Below are 18274 nucleotides of genomic sequence, written 5' to 3' on the forward strand. Positions count from 1 at the left end.
CCATAAAAGTCTGGTCTTGACACTCAGACCTGTTTGACACTGACTGTGCTTTCGGGTCAGAAAGAGTTGAAGCCACATTTTTGTTTCCCAGTTTAGTTTCAGTCACTAAGTGTAATTTTTTTCTATCATTTTAATACCACACAAAGGCAGTGGATAGAAAATTCCATTCCAAAAAAAATTCCATAGAAAAATCCATTTTCCAAAAAGGATTGGAGAAAAAAAAACAGCCATGGTTTTCTAATCCTTACGTTTCTTAGGCCTGGTTCACATCTGTGTTCGGTAATCCATTCGGGGAGTTTGCATGGGAACCCCCTAAATGGACTAACGAACGTATTGACAAGCAGTGAGCAGTAAAAGTACACGGACCCAATAGACTAGAATGGGGTCCGTGTGCTTTCCTTGTGGACAGGAAAATAGATCGTGAAGTACTTTTCTGTCCGCATGTTTCGTGCGGACACCGTGCGGAAAGCGCACAGACCTCACCTCATTATAGTCTATGGGGTCCATGTGCTTCCACTGCACACCCCTTGCCAATGCGTACGATAGTCTGTTCAGGGGCTCCCCATGCGGACTCCCCAAACAGATTACAGAACGCAGATATGAACCGGGCCTTACACCACGATCCAACTCCTATCACATACAACTGCCTAACATGATAAAAGCAGACAACTACCAATTGGTAAAATGTCATTTTCTTTTATTACTAAGTGACCGCCATGTCTTTTGGTTCCAGCACGAAGGCGCTAGTTTTGGAGCTGCTGGCTGCAGTGTGTCTAGTCCGTGGTGGACATGAGTTGATTCTCTCCGCTTTTAACTACTTCATGGAGGTAATGTAGTAGACCAAGTCTTCAGTGTAAATCTACATCGCAATGCCTGTTATACTTACTGACCTTCTGTGTAGGTGTGCGGTGAAAGCTCCAGGTTTGAGAAGTTGATGGAATATTTCAGAAGTGAAGACAACAACATTGACTTCATGGTGAGATTCAGAGCTCTATAGCAATTATAAAATGGGGTCTCTGACGCCAGCACTCTCCTTACCGCTATGGCAAGAGGTGCTCATGCCCCTCCTTTTGTCTACATTTTTAATTTTTCATGCTAACACTGCAGTATATGTGAGGATCACATACATACATACTAGATCAACTCTGAATAGGCCCTGCAATAAGTGCAATAATACTTTTACTGGAGTATTCCTTTAAGATTATGATCACCTTGCAAAAAAACAGGCTATACACAATACTGTAAATCCTAAAATAAATCTCATCTCTTTGCCTAATTTATTCTTTTTTTTTGTTCCTTTTCTAGGTGGCGTGCATGCAATTCATTAACATTGTGGTGCATTCTGTGAAAAACATGAATTTTCGGGTTTACCTGCAGTATGAATTCTCCCTGCTAGGACTGGATGAATATCTTGAGGTATGTTCCTGCATATTAACAAGCAGAATGAAATGACTATGTACACAGTTTGCTGTGTATATTTGATATATTGATAGAGCTCATATATATTACATGAACAAATAAAACTGCAATGAATAGGGCAGGGTGTAGTTGGAAATACAATCAAAACCATCTGTTTGTTCCTTGCAGCCTTATGCTCCACGGATCATTTTGTGATACTATAAAATGACCTAAAACCTAAGCCATTTTTATGTTAAACACATTTTTAAATAGCTTTTTTAATTTTGATATTTAATACTTTTATAATTTAGGAAAGTACTAAATCCTGCAATTTTCACTCTGACCACCTAATAATATACTGAAGCTAATTCATTACAGGTTTTCTATGCAGCAGTCACCTCATCACAGACAGGATTACAATAAAAGATAACACCTATATAGATAACACTATTGAGCCATCAATACATCACAGCTTATTTACACCCCTCCTCCAGCACATACCATGTCTAGAAAACTCTCCCATAGGTCTTAATGATTTGGCTCCAGTCTATTGCTGCCTATGGCCATGAGACTGCTGTAAAGCATATCACTAAATGCTGTTAGCAAACCAGAGGAAAAGCTCACACAAGATGGCTGCCCCCGCAATCATTTACAGAAAACAGAATAAAAAGTGTACAATTAGAAATTTAAAAAAAAAAAAGGAAAAGGTGATTCATTTCACTTTCTGTATTTGATAAATAATTAAAAACAGTGATCAAGGGGCAACATGGTGGCTCAGTTGTTAGCACTGCAGCCTTGCAGCACTGGAGTCCTGGGTTCAAATCCTGCCAGGAACAATATCTGAAAGGAGTTTGTATGTTCTCCCCGTTTTTGCGTGGATTTCCTCCCATACTACAAAAACATACTGATAGGAAAAAAAAAATCTACAAAAAACCCCAAAAAAAACAACAGTGATCAATTCCTTTAAAGGGATCCTATCATTCAGAAGTAAATTTTTGTCCCTAACACGTCAGAATAGCCTTTAGAAGTCTTCTTCGCGCCGCCGTTCGGTAGAAATACCAGTTTTCACCGGTATGCAAATGAGTTCTCTCGCAGCACTGGGGGTGGGCCCCAGTGCTGTTTAAGACACAGGAAGAGGACATTCCTGAAGAAGATTGAGGTAGCACTGGAGAGTTCTCTCTCAGCATTGGGAATGCACCCAGTGCTGTTTGAGCGCTGGGGCCCTCCCCCAGTGCTGCGAGAGAACTCATTTGCATACCGGCGAAAATCGGTATTTCTGCCAAACAGCGGCGTGGAGAAGACATCTAAAGGTAGGAGATGAATAGCCTTTCTTAAGGCTATTCCAACGTGTTAGGGACAAAAATTTACTTCTTAATGGTAGGATCCCTTTAAGCCTTACACCACTCAAATAAGATTTGTTCTCTTCTGGGTGTCTTTTCTATTTTCCAGGTTTTGAAGCATACAGAGAGTGAAAGGCTCCTGGTCCAGATCCAGGCTTATCTGGATAATATCTTTGATGTGAACAACCTCCTAGAGGATACAGAGAGCAAACATGAAATGCTGGAGCACGTAGAGGACCTACAGGGACATTTAGTACATGTAAGTGATTTTAACAAGAATACTGTTCTACAGCTTGCATATATGCTATATGCAGTCCATACGTTTCATTCAGAACCACATTCATAATTCTGCTGGTGGTTATTTGGAGTCAACATTTTGACCGTCACATTTTAAGGTCATGGCCAAGCTCCTATAGTGCAGGGATACATTACATTGTTTGAATGTTGAAGTTGTCCTACTAGCAAGCACTGCACAGATTGTGTAAAGCAGGGAATATAGGCTATATTCACAGTGTGCGGATAAGAACTGCATGCAGTTTCTCTAAAAATAGCCATGTGTTTGGCAGCACAGTTTACACCACATATTTCACTTGTAAAAACTGCATGGCCTAAAACAGCAGTAATGGACAAAACTGTAGGCATTAGGATAGTAGGCCATGAATATTAGATGCTTGGGTGTCCAACGTCCCGGACTCCTGCAGACCACCAATATCCAGACTGCGTGGCTCTCAGTAATGTTTACATACCGCGAGCCAGGCTGCTCACTCACCGTACACACTATAGTGGTGAGTCAATGTTAGAAACTGAATAACCTCTTTAAGTGGAGATGACTTGCAATAGCCATATTTTTTCAGTCCTGTAGGTTGCAGCTCTGAGGTATAAGAGTATATTTATCCAGAGAGATTCATTACAGTATCTTCTGTAACTGACAAATCTATTCTATCAATGTAAATGAGGGCGTTTCTGCACCAGATATACAGATTTTTGCAGGTGTCATTCAGATGAATGTAATAATTCTGCAGTCTGTGAATATCCCATTACAGATGGTAGATCATCAGGCATGCCCATAGTGTAACATTCAGGATAGGGCACACATTCAGGTTTTATTTATACAGTTTTTGGAGCCAAAAACAGGTGTGGATTGACTAAAAGAGGACAAGGAGAAACTTTTTTTTACAGGTTCTCACCTTTTATGGTCCACACTAAGTTGACTTTAAAAAAATGGCATCAACAAAACCTGAACATGTGACTTTACTCTTAAAGGGGTTCTATCATTGGGAAAAGTAATTTTTAACTAAACATACCTTTTGTATGTAAATCCCCTCAGTAGTTTTTGAATGAGTCCGTTTTTTATATAAAAGCTATTTAGCCTCCAGCATGCACCAGAAGTCTCAGCGAGCACCAGAAGTCTCAGCGAGCACACTCTCTCCTGTGTGTACAGCACAGGCTGCTGCTGCTGCTGATGACTCATCTCTCTGCTCTCACACACATAGCAGACAGCAGAGAATAGCAGACTGTGCTTGCTGAGATTTCCGGTGCTCGCTGAGACTTCCAGTGCTCGCTGGAGGATAATTAGCATATGAATAAAAACGGGCTCATTCAAAAACTACTGAGGCGATTTACAAACAAAAAGCATGTGTAGAATAGCCTTTCTAAAGGCTATGCAAGGATATGCTTATCTAAAAATGACTTTTCCCAATTATAGAGCTCCTTTAATATTCTGAAATTTGCTTCTTCTGCTAATGGTCACAATCTGGGTTCATGAAGTACTCACCACCTATTCATATTGCTGGGGTTGTACATGGAGTAAATATGGGTTGCAATTGCTAATGAAGGAAGTGGGTTAAGAAGTTTGGAAAAATGTCAAAAAGAAATGGTTTACAGATTTAATTCTCAATTATACACGGTTATGTACTTATACAAATATTTCAGATTGCCTTTTAATTTAGCACCTATACTGTAGTTACTGGGGTGGACACAAATCATAATATAAGGTTTCATGCGGTAAAACCTGTAAATCTCTCTCCTCGCATAGCTAACAGAAAAGTTACAGCACACAGAGAATGAGTACATCAGAAGAGTAGCCGAGCTTGAAAAACAACTTGACCAAACTCGGAAGGAACTGAATGCAACTAAGGTAACTTCTGACTATGAGGAAGAATGGCCATATTAAGTCATCGCCTAACATCTGTGTCATCAGCAAGACTAGGGCTTCTGTTTTAGGTGATGCCTCTATTCTCTTCTAGGAGAAGTGTATATTACAATCTTCCTTTGTTACGAATGTCGCAAGTTCAAATTCAAGTGAACCAGCAGTAGTCTGGGTAGAACCTCCAGGAGACACCAGCACAGAAGAACCATCTTCTGTCAGTGGGAACTCAGTAGCCCCTACTACCACCACTGTCTGCCCAGCTTCACCATCAGCTATCAGGCTGACCATTGTATCAGAAACAGGTAAGCTATGTAACACATGTTCATTGCCCACATAAACAGATTTCAAAACAAGATGTGATTTGGTTACATTACATTTTGTGTTATGTTCCAGACTCTTCTCACAAGCCAGAAGTATCTCCTGACAATGATGCATCTGCATTACCTCTATTGTCAATACGGGGCAGAGATATCCCAGACTTTAAAGAAAGTTCTGTTTCCCAACCACATAAAGTATCATGGTCTACCACAACATCTGGAACCAAGAATGATGATGACATATGCCATCAACCTGAATCAGTGCTATCCCAGGTTGTGCCTTCAGGTGAAACTGGTCTCCCTTCTCCTGCTCTGTCTCCAGATGCTCCACCTGCTCCTCCACTACCACCACCTGCAGGCCCTCCTGCTCCATCACCACCCCCGAGTGGCCCTCCTGCTCCACCACCACCTCCTGTTGGTCCTCCTGCTCCACCACCACCACCACCTGTTGGCCCCCCTGCTCCACCGCCACCACCTGGTGGCCCCCCTGCTCCACCGCCACCACCTGGTGGCCCCCCTGCTCCACCGCCGCCACCTGGTGGCCCCCCTGCTCCACCGCCACCACCTGGTGGCCCTCCTGCTCCACCGCCACTTGGTGGTCCGCTGCCACCTGGAACTCCAGCTTCGTCTATGCATAATGGTGAGAATAAGAAGAGATATTATTGTCATCCAATTACAGTACAATTGATTGTGCATCTTATGTTCTTGTGTTTTCCCCCTTAAAGTTAGCATAAAGAAAACAATCCAGCCAAAATGCAGAATGCCTGTCCTTAACTGGGTGGCTCTGAAACCCACACAGATCACTGGAACAGTATTCACACAGCTAAATGATGAGAAGGTGCTGGAGGTACTGGAAACTTTAAAACTACATTTGATACAAAACAATATTACTACGATCTTTGCAGTCACTTCATATTTTCATATTTTTCCTCACTACCAGGAACTTGACATGAGTGAATTTGAGAACCAATTTAAGACCAAAGCCCAGGCTCCAAGCCAAAGCAAGTTTTCCAAGAAAGTGGGTTCTTCACAGAACCAGCCAAACAAAGTTTCACTAATTGAACAAAATCGCGCCAAGAATCTTGCAATTACTCTTAAGAAAGGAGGTCTGGCTCCTGAGGTCATCACTGCTGCCATCCAGTCGTAAGTGGTGAAAAATAAAATAAGGAGATGCTACAAACATTTTCTAGCTTTAAATTACCAAAATATTCCTCTTATCACAGGTATGATATGGAGGCCCTGAATGTAGACTTTCTGGAGCTCCTTTCCAGATTCCTACCAACAGACTGGGAGAAGCAGCAGATTTCTCGATATGTGAAAGATGAGAAGCCCCTTGACCAGTTGGGTGCAGAAGACAGATTTATGGTCCACCTCTGCTCCATACCTAGGCTCTCTGAGAGAGTTAACACCATAATCTTTATATCTAGTTTTCCTGAAACCACTGCTCGCCTTACACCAGTAAGTATATACAGAAGCTACAGTGAAGAAGACTATCTGGACAATTTCCTATAAAATGACCTCAGGGAACAAATGTGTATGGCCTTATTTTGTCCATGTTTGCTAGCCATATATTAGAAAAAAAAATGGGGTGTTGAAAATTTGTGGGTTTGTCCCTCCCCCTACTGGGAGGATAGGTTTCCTCTGACAATTACATTTTCCGATTTTGTATGGGACCCCCATTTCTGTCATATCCTGTGGTTATGCTATATATAGGAGAGAATATCCAATTAAGGCATGTTTGATTTAGACCACTAATTGCCAAACCAGGGGATCCTAAATTAAAGGGATTGTCCATTGATTAGAAAAACAGTGATCCGAGAGCAAAAAGCATGCCCTGAGTGCAACAATAGATCAATTTTCATACAACATAAAAGTGATTTTTTTTCAACATCTTCTGCATGGACAGATATGACAAAGGTATTCTATTAGTGTCATATGTTCTATAATGCTTTACATGCTGTGTATTATGGCTGAGGTAGGTCGTCGACTACCTTTAGGCTTAGGATTTTACAAAAAGTAGCCAAAATCCGTTAATAAAGTATAAAATGTATTAATGCCACCAATTCTGCCAAAAATCTAAAAGTTGTTTGAACATTAAGTACGCTTTAACCATTCACATGCCTGCTATTAATAAAAACAGACATTACATGGCAGCATTAAATGCAAAGTCAATGAATGGGGGCTATTCACATGACCAAAAAAGCAAATGCTTCATAAATTAAGCACAATGAACAAACACACAAAAGCCCCCCCAAAATGTGCAATTTACACCAAAGGTACAAGTTGCTTAATAAATGTGCACCGTTGAGTCTATAAGTTAAAGGAAGGCTAATAAGGTACTACTTTTTCTTTTCTCTAGCAACTTAATGCTCTCATTGCTGCATCCATTTCAGTCAAATCTTCAGAAAAACTAAAAGGGATTCTGGAGGTAATAACTGTCAATTATTTAATTATTTCCTGTACCTATTAATATTCCATTTTTAATAACTGGGTTATTTAACTTTTTGGCAGCTGATTCTGGCATTTGGCAATTTCATGAACAGCAGTAAGAGGGGAGCAGCGTATGGATTCCGGCTCCAGTCTCTGGACGTGGTGAGTATTTGTGCTCTGAAGAGGACTAGTAGGTAATGTTGGTATTTATGGTACGCGGTGTGGATCTAAAAGAGGATCGTTCATTCTTAGGGTTCATCTACACAACCATAATGCAGTAATATTTCACTCATATGCTGTAGATTTTAGACTGTGACATGCAGTTTCTATTCCATGCAACGCAAAATACATTTTTAAGGATGTGTTCTGTATCCGAAGCAATGCTCAATGTAGTATTGCCTCATTGACATCTATGGATCATGTATTATAGCTCTGCACAACTTTTCTGGAGCCGTAATATGGCCATGTCTTTATTAAAGAGATTGAACAGGAGAAGAAAAATATGGCTGCTTTATTTTCCAAAAACAGTGACGCACGTCACTAGATCTGAGCTGCAATAACAGGCAAAACGCATGGACAGGTATGCTGTGTGTTTTAGAAAAAAAACAGCCAGGTTTTTCTAATCCTCACAAACCCTCTAAGGCCGGGTTCACACTGGGTTGTTTGGTCAGGATTGTGACGAGGAATCCGCATCAAAATCCGGCTCAAAAAACCACCTCCCATTGAATTCAATGGGTTCTTTGAAGGGACATGCCCTTTCTTGACACAGATTCCGCGGCTGAATCAGCCGCAGAGTCCGCAGCGCAACACTCCCTCCCGACTAGGCCCATTTATTTGGGCCTAGTCCAGAGCGGAATGTCACGACTGGATGCCGTTGCACTTTATGTGCACTGTATCCAGTTGCGGATGGCTGTTTTTTGGACCGAATTCTGAGGCAGCCTCCGCCTCAAAATCTGGTCCAAAAATCCCCTGTGTGAACCCGGCTTAAATTGTTCCAGTCCAGACCCATAGTAGGAAAAATCTAGTTAGACACAGTAGCCCCCTATGATAGACATTGAATATTCAATAGAAATGCTTGTCTACATGATTGACGTCAATAGTAATGTATCCATAGACTGCATTTATAACTAACGTATCCTTCTTATTTGTTCTTCTCCGGCTAGCTTCTAGATACCAAATCCACAGACCGAAAGCAGACACTGTTGCATTACCTGGTGCGAATAATCAATGAAAAGTACCCACATCTTGCTGGTTTTCAGTCAGAATTGCACTTTTTGGAGAAGGCTGCCACAGGTACCTATAGGACTTGCAATAGAGCTACCAAAGCACCTTGCAGTGTATACTCCTTGTCATTCAAGGAGAACCAGAAAAGGTCTTGCCCTAAACAGAACGTTAAGGCTTCCTGCAGTTACTTCTAACCACAACACTGTTTTCTCACCATTAAACACCCAACCAAGTCCATGCCTTTCCTCAAGGAGATGAATGTTGAGGAAAACATACTTGATCTCTGAAAACCACTTGAATGAGCAAGATTGTGCCTTTAAGATTTCTAAAGCAAGTTAAGCTGGTTCTTTGTATGTGTTCTTTCCTTAGTGTCTCTGGATGCTGTTCTGTCTGATGTCCGATCACTCCAGAATGGGATGGAACAGACCCAGAAAGAATTTACCAAGCAGGATGACAGTGTCACTCTTAAGGAGTTTCTGAAAACCAACATGGATGTCATGACAAGGCTGGCCGCTGATGCCAAGACAGCACAGGTGACTCCAGGCTATTACACTGTTGGCACACTTGATGATCACTATGTATGTGGCTACTATGGAGAGAGAAGACATCACTCTGGCTGTTGAGAACCTGTGCAGCAGTGTCCCCTCCAGATGAACTCTATTGTCAGAGAAAAGTCACCCAAATTTGCTAATCTCAAGCCTGACAAACTATCTAGTGTGTATGAGGGGTCTCCTCAAGTCTCCCCAAGATCATGTTGAATTGCTACCTCTGATCCCTTTGTTCTTCATGGAGATAAGCCACTGTCGGAGGTGTCTGACAGCAGACTACGTCATTCTCCTCAGTGTAAACAAATACACATTGAGCAGAGCATATACATGTATAGGGGAGTAAGGAATAGCTATCAGCCGAGCAAGCATTAGGGTAACACAGATTAAGTCCAGGGCCCCACGTGGCATAAACAACACGGCCAAACCGCACAGAAAAATCCCATGCACACCTTGGGGAAATATATGCACAACATGTCACTTATACATACTGAAATGACAGTACCCTATAGGTATAATGGAATCAGAAAGTGTGTTATCGCCACGGTTTTTCCTGCAGTACATTTTTTGCTGCAGGCCACTATGTGGAGCCTTAGCCTTAAGATGTTTGGTTAAGGAAAGGAGTGTGAAAGTGGAAACAAACAGAACTTTTTGTTGTGGGTGGCAAAATACTTTGATGCCCCTTATCTCCTACATATGGTACTAACCACCCTAGTTTGACACATTGATAATACAGTGGCCATATCAGCTCAGCACCACCCCAAGAGAGCCTGAAAGAAAGATGGGGTCAACATATCTGTGTATCTGTAATAGTAGCATGCTGTGAGGATGCCACATAGACTACTTGGACCTTGAACACATACCAGTGACTCCAAACTTATATGTACTAGAAAATAATATACTGTACCTCCTAAGAAATTTTCAATACCAATAAGTCTTATGACATATACTACATTTTCCACAATATTCTGAACGCTTATACTGCAATGTGTCCTTATACTGTGTGTTTTTATTTCAGGAAGCATATGAGGCAGTTGTAGAGTATTTTGGTGAGAACAGCAAGACCACGGCACCATCCGCCTTTTTCCCCATGTTTCTCCGCTTTGTAAGAGCTTATAAGGTAAGAATATTTCACATCTTAAATAAATCCAAAAGATCATATTATTGAGAGATTTACAAGTAACAACTGATTTTACCACAGTACTCATATCTGCAAAATAAACTCACATAAAAAAATAAAAAAAGCTGCATTGTAACACCACATACAGTTTATGGACAAATGTGGTGCTTTATAGGAATAGAAAACAGGTATCGATGATAGGTTTTATTTTATTTTTTTACCTCTTTGCCCCTTTTCTTGAGATACCACGCACCTATAGGGTTGCACATTGCAGAAGATTATAATATCTGTATGGATAATGACATTTTATTCTCCCATTGTTTCCCATTAGCAAGCTGAGCAGGATGTGGAGATGTGGAAGAAGCAGGAAGCAGCAGCCACTGAAGAGAAAACGCCATCTCCGGAGAAACCAACGGCGGTGTGTAATGCAATAAGTTCAGCTGTTCTAGATACATCAACATATTCTTAAAGGGGTTGTCCATGACTGGCAGTCAGCCACCTCACAGGTCAGTTGTTTGGAGATGTTTTGTGTCTCTGTACTATACAGTGTACAGAGCCGGAAGCAATTGACTCTGGTCCCTGTATGGTGGCCGGGTGCTGATACTGCAGCTCAGCTCCCATTGAAGTGAATAGGAGCTGTGCTACAGTTACCAGCACCTGGCCATTATATGGGGACCAGAGTCAACTGCTTCCCGCTCCATGCTTTGCATAGTGCACAGACAGGAGGCACTTCCAAACAGCTGATCCATGTGGGGGCCGGCAGTCAAACCCCCACCCCCTCTTTAAGATATTTACGGCCTATCCTAAGAATAAGTCATAAATTTTAAAACATCATGGAAAAACCCATTAAAGCTGTAGGCTATACTCATAATAAGAGTGTGGCAGTCTTCATATATCTGTATGGCATCCATCTGTTTTAATGCAGTGGTCTCCAACCTGTGGAGGTTCCACCTGCTGCATTACTTCAACTATCAACGGTTTGACAAGGTATGCTGGGTGTCACCATCATAAAATAGCTGGAGACAGGTTGGAGACCACTGTGAAGTATAAATGCATGTATGGGGTTATTGGAATACTGTGACCATGCAAGCATCACCATTCTTTTGCTCCATGCTAACCTTTGTGGAGCTTTTTTTTATATAATAAAAAATTTTTTTGTATTTTTATGGATTTCAGCCTACACCAGCCAAATCTTCAAAACCCCAGATCAATCTTATGGCAGAGCTGAACAAGAAGCTGCAGACGAAAGAGCCACGGGTGTATGAAGAAAACTGGGCTATAGAAGACATCATAACAGGTGAACACATTGACAAATATAAAGAAAAATAAGAAAAAGGTTGGCACTATTGGATCAAACCATAATTCTTATGGTATATGCATACAAGCGTTGTTCAGGTCCATGTGCTCTCCTAAGTGTAGAACTAAGAGCACATGGTGTATATACCAAAGCATTATCGCCAATGGGCCAATTCACATGCCCATGCATTGGTGTATGTGCTGCAGACTCAGACAAGTCTCAAACATTGTCGCCTGCAGTCCTGCTCTATCTCAGGCTGCATATTATAAAACAAGGTCCCTGTGGCCCTCTACTATAGAGCCATAGACATTTTATGTGCCATACTGGGTTGTATTACAAGGTTAGGCTCACCAAGAAACAATGCATATAGGAAGGAGTAGCTTCATAATACAGCATTGTATAAACCAAAATTTACATTAAAGTCAGTGAGATTTTCTCAAAGTGTAACTACATATTTGAGCAACTTGTGGCAATATTTTTGTCATTTATACATCTTTAAAATACATTATAAACACATTTTGGCTCCTTTTTGTGAAATCCTGAGCTGAAATTCACATTGTCCTTCCTGTATTCTTTCCTGTTTCTCTTTTGTCAGCTGGAATCTTTACACGTCTTCTCACTGTGTACGGATGGGTGGGTTCATAAATGTATGAAGCATGAAACAGATATATCTTGAGCATTTTAAACCAGTGCTTCTGATATCATATATGAAATATGAGATTTAGTTTTAATATGACACCAAGATTTCATTTCTGTATTATTTTCAGATACATTGCCAGCTGCAAACACAGTTGGGAGCAGCTGCATATAAATATACCAATTCCAACTGTGTTTTCATCTGGTGATATCCTTGGAACTAATACAGTTAGTGAAAACAGAAAAGCATAAAAAAGACATAAGCTCAGGATTTCACAGAAAGGAGAGAAAATGTGTTATTTATTAAACAGATACTGCCATAAAATCAAAAGTACTTAAAAAATGTAGTTACCCTTTAAACATACCTATATGTGGACATGTAGCCCAACAGTGCAATATGAGATCTTAAAGGGATTGTACCAAGTTTTATTTTAATAATACAAATGCAATTGCAATGTGCATAGATAATATGTCCATACTTGCTAGTATATCAAGGACTGTCCATCACTACAAATCTATATAAAGTTACAGAGTTGTTCACCATGACAGTCTGTCTTCTGATGACCATTTATAGTATACAGAGGTAAGGGAGCAGCTTCAAAGGGATGTCTTATGACTTGAAAGTACAGTGTGCAAGCAAAATGTCTTGACAAGAGTTGTTTCCCAGCTGATCTTGAGGAGGTGGTTGAACAAGGGGAAGACTGAATCAGAAAACTCATTTAGTCCGGGCACCCACATGGCGTAAACGTCGCATTTGCAGCTTTTTACAGTCAGAGCAAAGTGGTTGGAATTCTACTGAATCCCATGCCCACTTAGTGGTAAAAACCACGCTTCGGACACGTGGTAGTTTTGGAAATCACAGAATGTCAATTATACCTACGGACATACCGGCAGTTTCTCCGCAACGGTTTTCGAAATTGCAGCATTTATTGCACTTATTTTTCCACAAAGTGAGGATGGGATTCACTAGAACTGTGACTACAAAACACCACAGTTTCTTCCACAGCGTTTATGCTGTGAGCAAACTGCGGCGTTTACACAACGTGGACCCCAGCCTTAAAGCGAGAGTCTACCACCATCAAAATGGCTTCTAAATCACTCACGCTGTTGTTAGGCTAGTGAGTGACATAATGAACATACCTTCCTTCTCACAAAGTGCAATCACTGCTGGCAAATCTAACTTTAATTTCACACCCAGATTACATGTTTGGTGTACTTGGGATAGGGACACAGCTGCCCCCACAGTTGCTTTCTTGCTTTCGCCACCAAGTCACGTTATTTTGAAAATCACAGCATGTCAATTATCCCTACGGAAACACTGGATTTTTCCGTATAGGTATAGTTGGGGCAGAAACTCTGCAGAGGAAGAATGAGTTAATTTTATAGCTGCGGCTCACTATGTGAGGCCTTAGCCTAAAAGTGGTTTTGGTGACAGTAGAATCCTTTTAACCAGGAACTTATATAATGATATAAATGGTATGTGGTGAGTCCCACTGGGGCAGGTACAGTCCAGAACTTTTATGCTATTGTCAATACTTTTCCTCCCTATCAGATCTAAGGAACCAGCCATACAGAAGAACTGATGTTGCCCGAAGAAGTGGGAAGAAGCCGAGCAGTGGGACAACAGTGACCTCCACAGATATACCAGTCTAAGACCTAGGGGATATATGGAATCTCTACAAGGTTTTCCTTTCCAGTTCCCACTTGGTTGGCCTGGTGTGCTTGGTGCATTTTTTTTTCTAGTTAACTCATTGAACGGTTGAAACAATCAAAATCATATTCGGAAAGAATCATCCGGAGGACAATATCAAAATTGTAACTAAAGAGATAAGTAAGAGAAAGTAGAGCAGAGGAGCGGCTGTCAGATACGTGTGAAGCAACTCATCTGATATTACAGGATCAAACGCAAAAAGAAAAAAAAATCCCTTAAAGTACACATTGAATTTAACGGAGCTTTTCTGGGGCCTTACCCATATTATAACGTCTTCAGCCATACAGTATCTAATGCAATATTTCTAACCAGAGAGCGCTCATTTTGATAGGGAGGTAAAAACAGGTTTGGAAACAGCAATCCAATGTGTGATGAACCAGATCACATAATAACCCTCCAGTGATATTACTTCGAACACATCTGACCATCAACCTTTATATTGTACCTTACTGTAAATAGAACAAGCAGCTTTATATTTCACACAGTATACAGTATTTGTATGTACCTTAATATGTATATAATATAGTGTCTCACATTACATGCACTGCACCCTAATACTTTGTAGGGCTAACATTTACACATTGTAGAATATTGCATGGTAGGCTTGTGGCCATAGGCTGCGCCTGCAGATACTAAAATGAAGGCTTTGTTCTCGTCTGTGTTGTCAATTTGGCACAAAATTCATCTGAAATCATTGACGGCAAAAGTATTGCAAGTCCAACTTATTAATTCGGCAATATCAGGAAGAAAAGATAGCAACAGATACAAGTTGGGCGTTTAGGTACGTTTACATCTAGGTAGTCCACACTGAAAAGATAGTGTGCTTTGAGGTGTATAATGCATTCCTCTGGTCAGTCATTTGTCTTTAGATGGATCTATCTTTATTCTTTAATCCATGTTTCTTTTCATACAAGAGACCAGAAGAATGCAAACACGCAGATGTGAATGTGCAGGTCGAAGACAAACAGTGCAGTGACAAGATGGCGTACTATCTGCAGTCACCAGTAGAGGGAGCTGACTGCATTCTGTGGTATCATGGATAACAACATTATAGCAGATTGCAGTCAGCTCCCTCTAGTGGCAGCTGCCTGTAGCATGTCGTTATCTGTCACTGCAGGAGATCTGGAGCTCCAAACACTGATATATTAAGAAATGAATCTGCAAAAATTCACATTTACAATTCAATAAAACAAATGGTTTTATATAGAGAATTTCACCAGACATACTACTTTAAATCTCCTCATACACATTGGACTTTTGTCGATCAGCCGTATTCACGATAGGCAACTTTATTCTGTCAGAAATAATGGTACATCTTTTTGCCCAATCTTCTCCCAACACTTGGCTTTTTTTTTAATGTGTATTGCCAGTTTAATACGGGGGGGGGGGGGGGGGGGGGGGGGAAACGACACTCTAAAATGCTCTTATTTCAGGCAGAAAAATAGCAACCACATTTTGTCCTGTTGAAAGCAATGCAGTGCATCTATGTGGTAGATAAAGCTGAAGCCCTGCCAGGGCGGTCTCCTAGGTGAGGCGAGAGGACCACCACAATACTAGGACACTTCCACATTCTGCCAGTGGGAATACAAGATGTCACCATGTATACTAGCGCTCCAGCATTTCCATCAGTACACCAGTGAATCAGGCTGCAGCGTATGTTATCTGATTCTGAGCCTGATCTCTTTTCATTTGTCAGAGAGATTAAGCCTGCAGTAAACCAGAGTGCGCGTCATTCCATGTATTACACTAGCAGCATAAATACCATCATACTTGGTCTTCCTGTAGGTAGTCAGCCATGCTGTTTTATGTAGCCTGAGACATCATGGCCTTTTACAGGAGGTGATACCGCTAGTTCCAGGACTCTGGCTTGTGTAAAAGGTCCTGCGATCAGCCAAAAAGCGAGCAAAAGCTAATACCGTTTTTATGTGGGCAAAAAACCCAAAACATTGTTGTCTGCAGCACATTTACCCTTATCAATAGGGGATTTGCTGCCGACCATATGAGAACTGTATGGGGACAAACTATAGTGTTAGTGATCCTCTGTCCCTATGCAGTTGTTCTGTAAAAGTTTCAGCCATACTGAAAGCGTTAACTGATTATTGGTTTTTTCCTCATTACTAGCCATGCGGTAACCTGCAGAGATACATGGCCAGTAATAAAGGAAATAAACTACTCAATTTGTGCTTTCACTTACTTAACCCTTAAGTACTATCATGGTGTCTATCCTACACCACTACCATACACATATCATTATGATAGACGCCATGATAGTACTTAAGGGTTAAAGGGGTTTCAACAAATAAATGTCATTGTCTGTTTTCGGGATCTTTGTTTACTTTCAGAGCATAAAATTTCATTTCTAGTCATGTGCAGAAACCATGGTCATGTGATGTGTGTTGCTTGATTGCCGTGATGTGACTGTGACGAGCCGTGCACCTCTGCATACATCACATGACCGTGGAATAAGTATCATCCACTGGAAGTAAACAAAGAATGACAGCAAGCAGAGATCTAGAAAACTGCAAGGAATTGATACAGAATCATTTAGAACTTTTCATTATATAAGCAAAAAGATTTATTTGCTGAAAATGGACAAGCCCTTTAAGTAAAAGCTGCAGCCCTGACTACGGTCAGAACACTTTCTAGCACCACCTTAAAGACCTGGTTAACTTCTTACATCATTGATCGGTGCTAAGCAAAGTTTAGGCCTCATTCACATCTGAGTTGGTATTCAGTCCAGGGGAGTCCGCATGAGGATCCCCCCACCCCCAAACAGACTACCGAACGCAACTGCAAGTGGTGTGCCAGTGAAAGCACACGGACCCCATAGACTATAATAGGGTCCTTGTGATTGCCGCCAGATCTCGGCAGGGATCATTCATTCATCTACTTTCCTGCCCGCATTATTCGTGTGGGCAGCGCGCGGCAAGTACACATACTCCATTATAATCTATGGGATCCGTGAGCTTTCTCTGCACACCGCACCGCGAACGTAGATGTGAACGAAGGGTTACTTGTAGACCATTCACATCTATGGTTCATCATACCATGTAAATCATCAGCCATGACTTATATGTATAGTTCATCGTACAATAATTCTATAGCAGCCTGCTCAGAGGCCATATATAGCTCTATTGTATATGATCACTTGGGTAACATTACAAGCTTGAGCTTATAAAGTATAAATATCATTCTCACTATATATCGATGTGCAGTTTATAAGAACTTTTTTACTTTGCAAGAGTCTGTATGTTAATACAATAAAAAAAATTGCTAAATTCAAAAGGAGCCAGTGTGAATATAACCACCGATGTAAGATCTTTATGAGATTGCTGTATACCTAGGAAGGAAAGTAGTGGGGAGAAAAAACTGTCCACTTTGTACAATGACATCATTGATGGAGGCCAGATGAAGGTGTGGGAGGCAGATCACAGGAGCCTGAAATTATGCCGTTCCCCTGTCAATACACATACAATGGCACGTAGGCATAAATCATACAGGCTGCTCGCTGCGTTTTAGGTTTATTATATTAGATATTCTATTTATAATAGCAGGTGTAGGTTTTACAAATAAAATGTATGGAATATTTCTGTCGATATGAAAGCTGCAATTCTTTCCCACAGTGGGCTTCCATAGGTGCCTAAGCCCTGTACTCTACCTACGCAAGCCTGATTTCATAAGATGGCAGATGGAGGTTTGCCTTGTCACATTCCGGACAAATCGAGTGGAAAAAATCTTTGGTGCATGACCCTTTCTTGTGCCAAAGATGTGCCACTTCCCCAGTTCTTTGCCTCTCTCTCCACTACCATTGAATGTGGGCAAAGTGGGGCCGAGAGTGTGTTGGGCCAGAGCAGAAATGGCCCAACATTATTATTATAACATCAGAAAACTGTATTAGTTATACAGGAAATCTATGCCAGTTCCGGACTGGCATAGATTCCCATTCTGGTGCAAGTGCGTGCACTTCTTGATAATTCAGGGTGCCTCATGCCAGTTGGGGACTTTATCAAGACTGATGTAGGAAACACCAACCTTCATAAATTTCCTTCAATAAATAATGCTTCTGAGAGAGAATACCTCCATCATGCCATGGTAGGCCCCTATCCC

At 41.1% G+C, this 18274-nt stretch overlaps 1 protein-coding gene across 1 annotated transcript in view; it reads left to right on the top strand.

Moving 5' to 3' along the window:
* The window catches only part of FMNL1 (formin like 1), a 42066-nt gene extending 27816 nt beyond the window's left edge, over positions 1-14250 (top strand). Inside the window, exons 9-26 of the mRNA XM_075277135.1 lie at positions 734-827; positions 902-976; positions 1306-1416; positions 2848-2997; positions 4774-4875; positions 4985-5189; positions 5281-5844; positions 5930-6051; positions 6145-6347; positions 6428-6662; positions 7564-7632; positions 7716-7796; positions 8798-8927; positions 9228-9391; positions 10422-10523; positions 10855-10941; positions 11700-11820; positions 14009-14250. Coding sequence (XP_075133236.1) covers positions 734-827; positions 902-976; positions 1306-1416; positions 2848-2997; positions 4774-4875; positions 4985-5189; positions 5281-5844; positions 5930-6051; positions 6145-6347; positions 6428-6662; positions 7564-7632; positions 7716-7796; positions 8798-8927; positions 9228-9391; positions 10422-10523; positions 10855-10941; positions 11700-11820; positions 14009-14109 — 2716 coding nt within the window. The 3' untranslated portion in view covers positions 14110-14250. The remainder of the gene's footprint in view (positions 1-733; positions 828-901; positions 977-1305; positions 1417-2847; positions 2998-4773; positions 4876-4984; positions 5190-5280; positions 5845-5929; positions 6052-6144; positions 6348-6427; positions 6663-7563; positions 7633-7715; positions 7797-8797; positions 8928-9227; positions 9392-10421; positions 10524-10854; positions 10942-11699; positions 11821-14008) is intronic.
* The last annotated feature ends 4024 nt before the right edge of the window (positions 14251-18274 follow it).

The sequence above is a fragment of the Leptodactylus fuscus genome, chromosome 6 (genome assembly GCF_031893055.1).
Source record: "Leptodactylus fuscus isolate aLepFus1 chromosome 6, aLepFus1.hap2, whole genome shotgun sequence".
In the NCBI taxonomy this organism is placed as follows: domain Eukaryota; kingdom Metazoa; phylum Chordata; class Amphibia; order Anura; family Leptodactylidae; genus Leptodactylus; species Leptodactylus fuscus.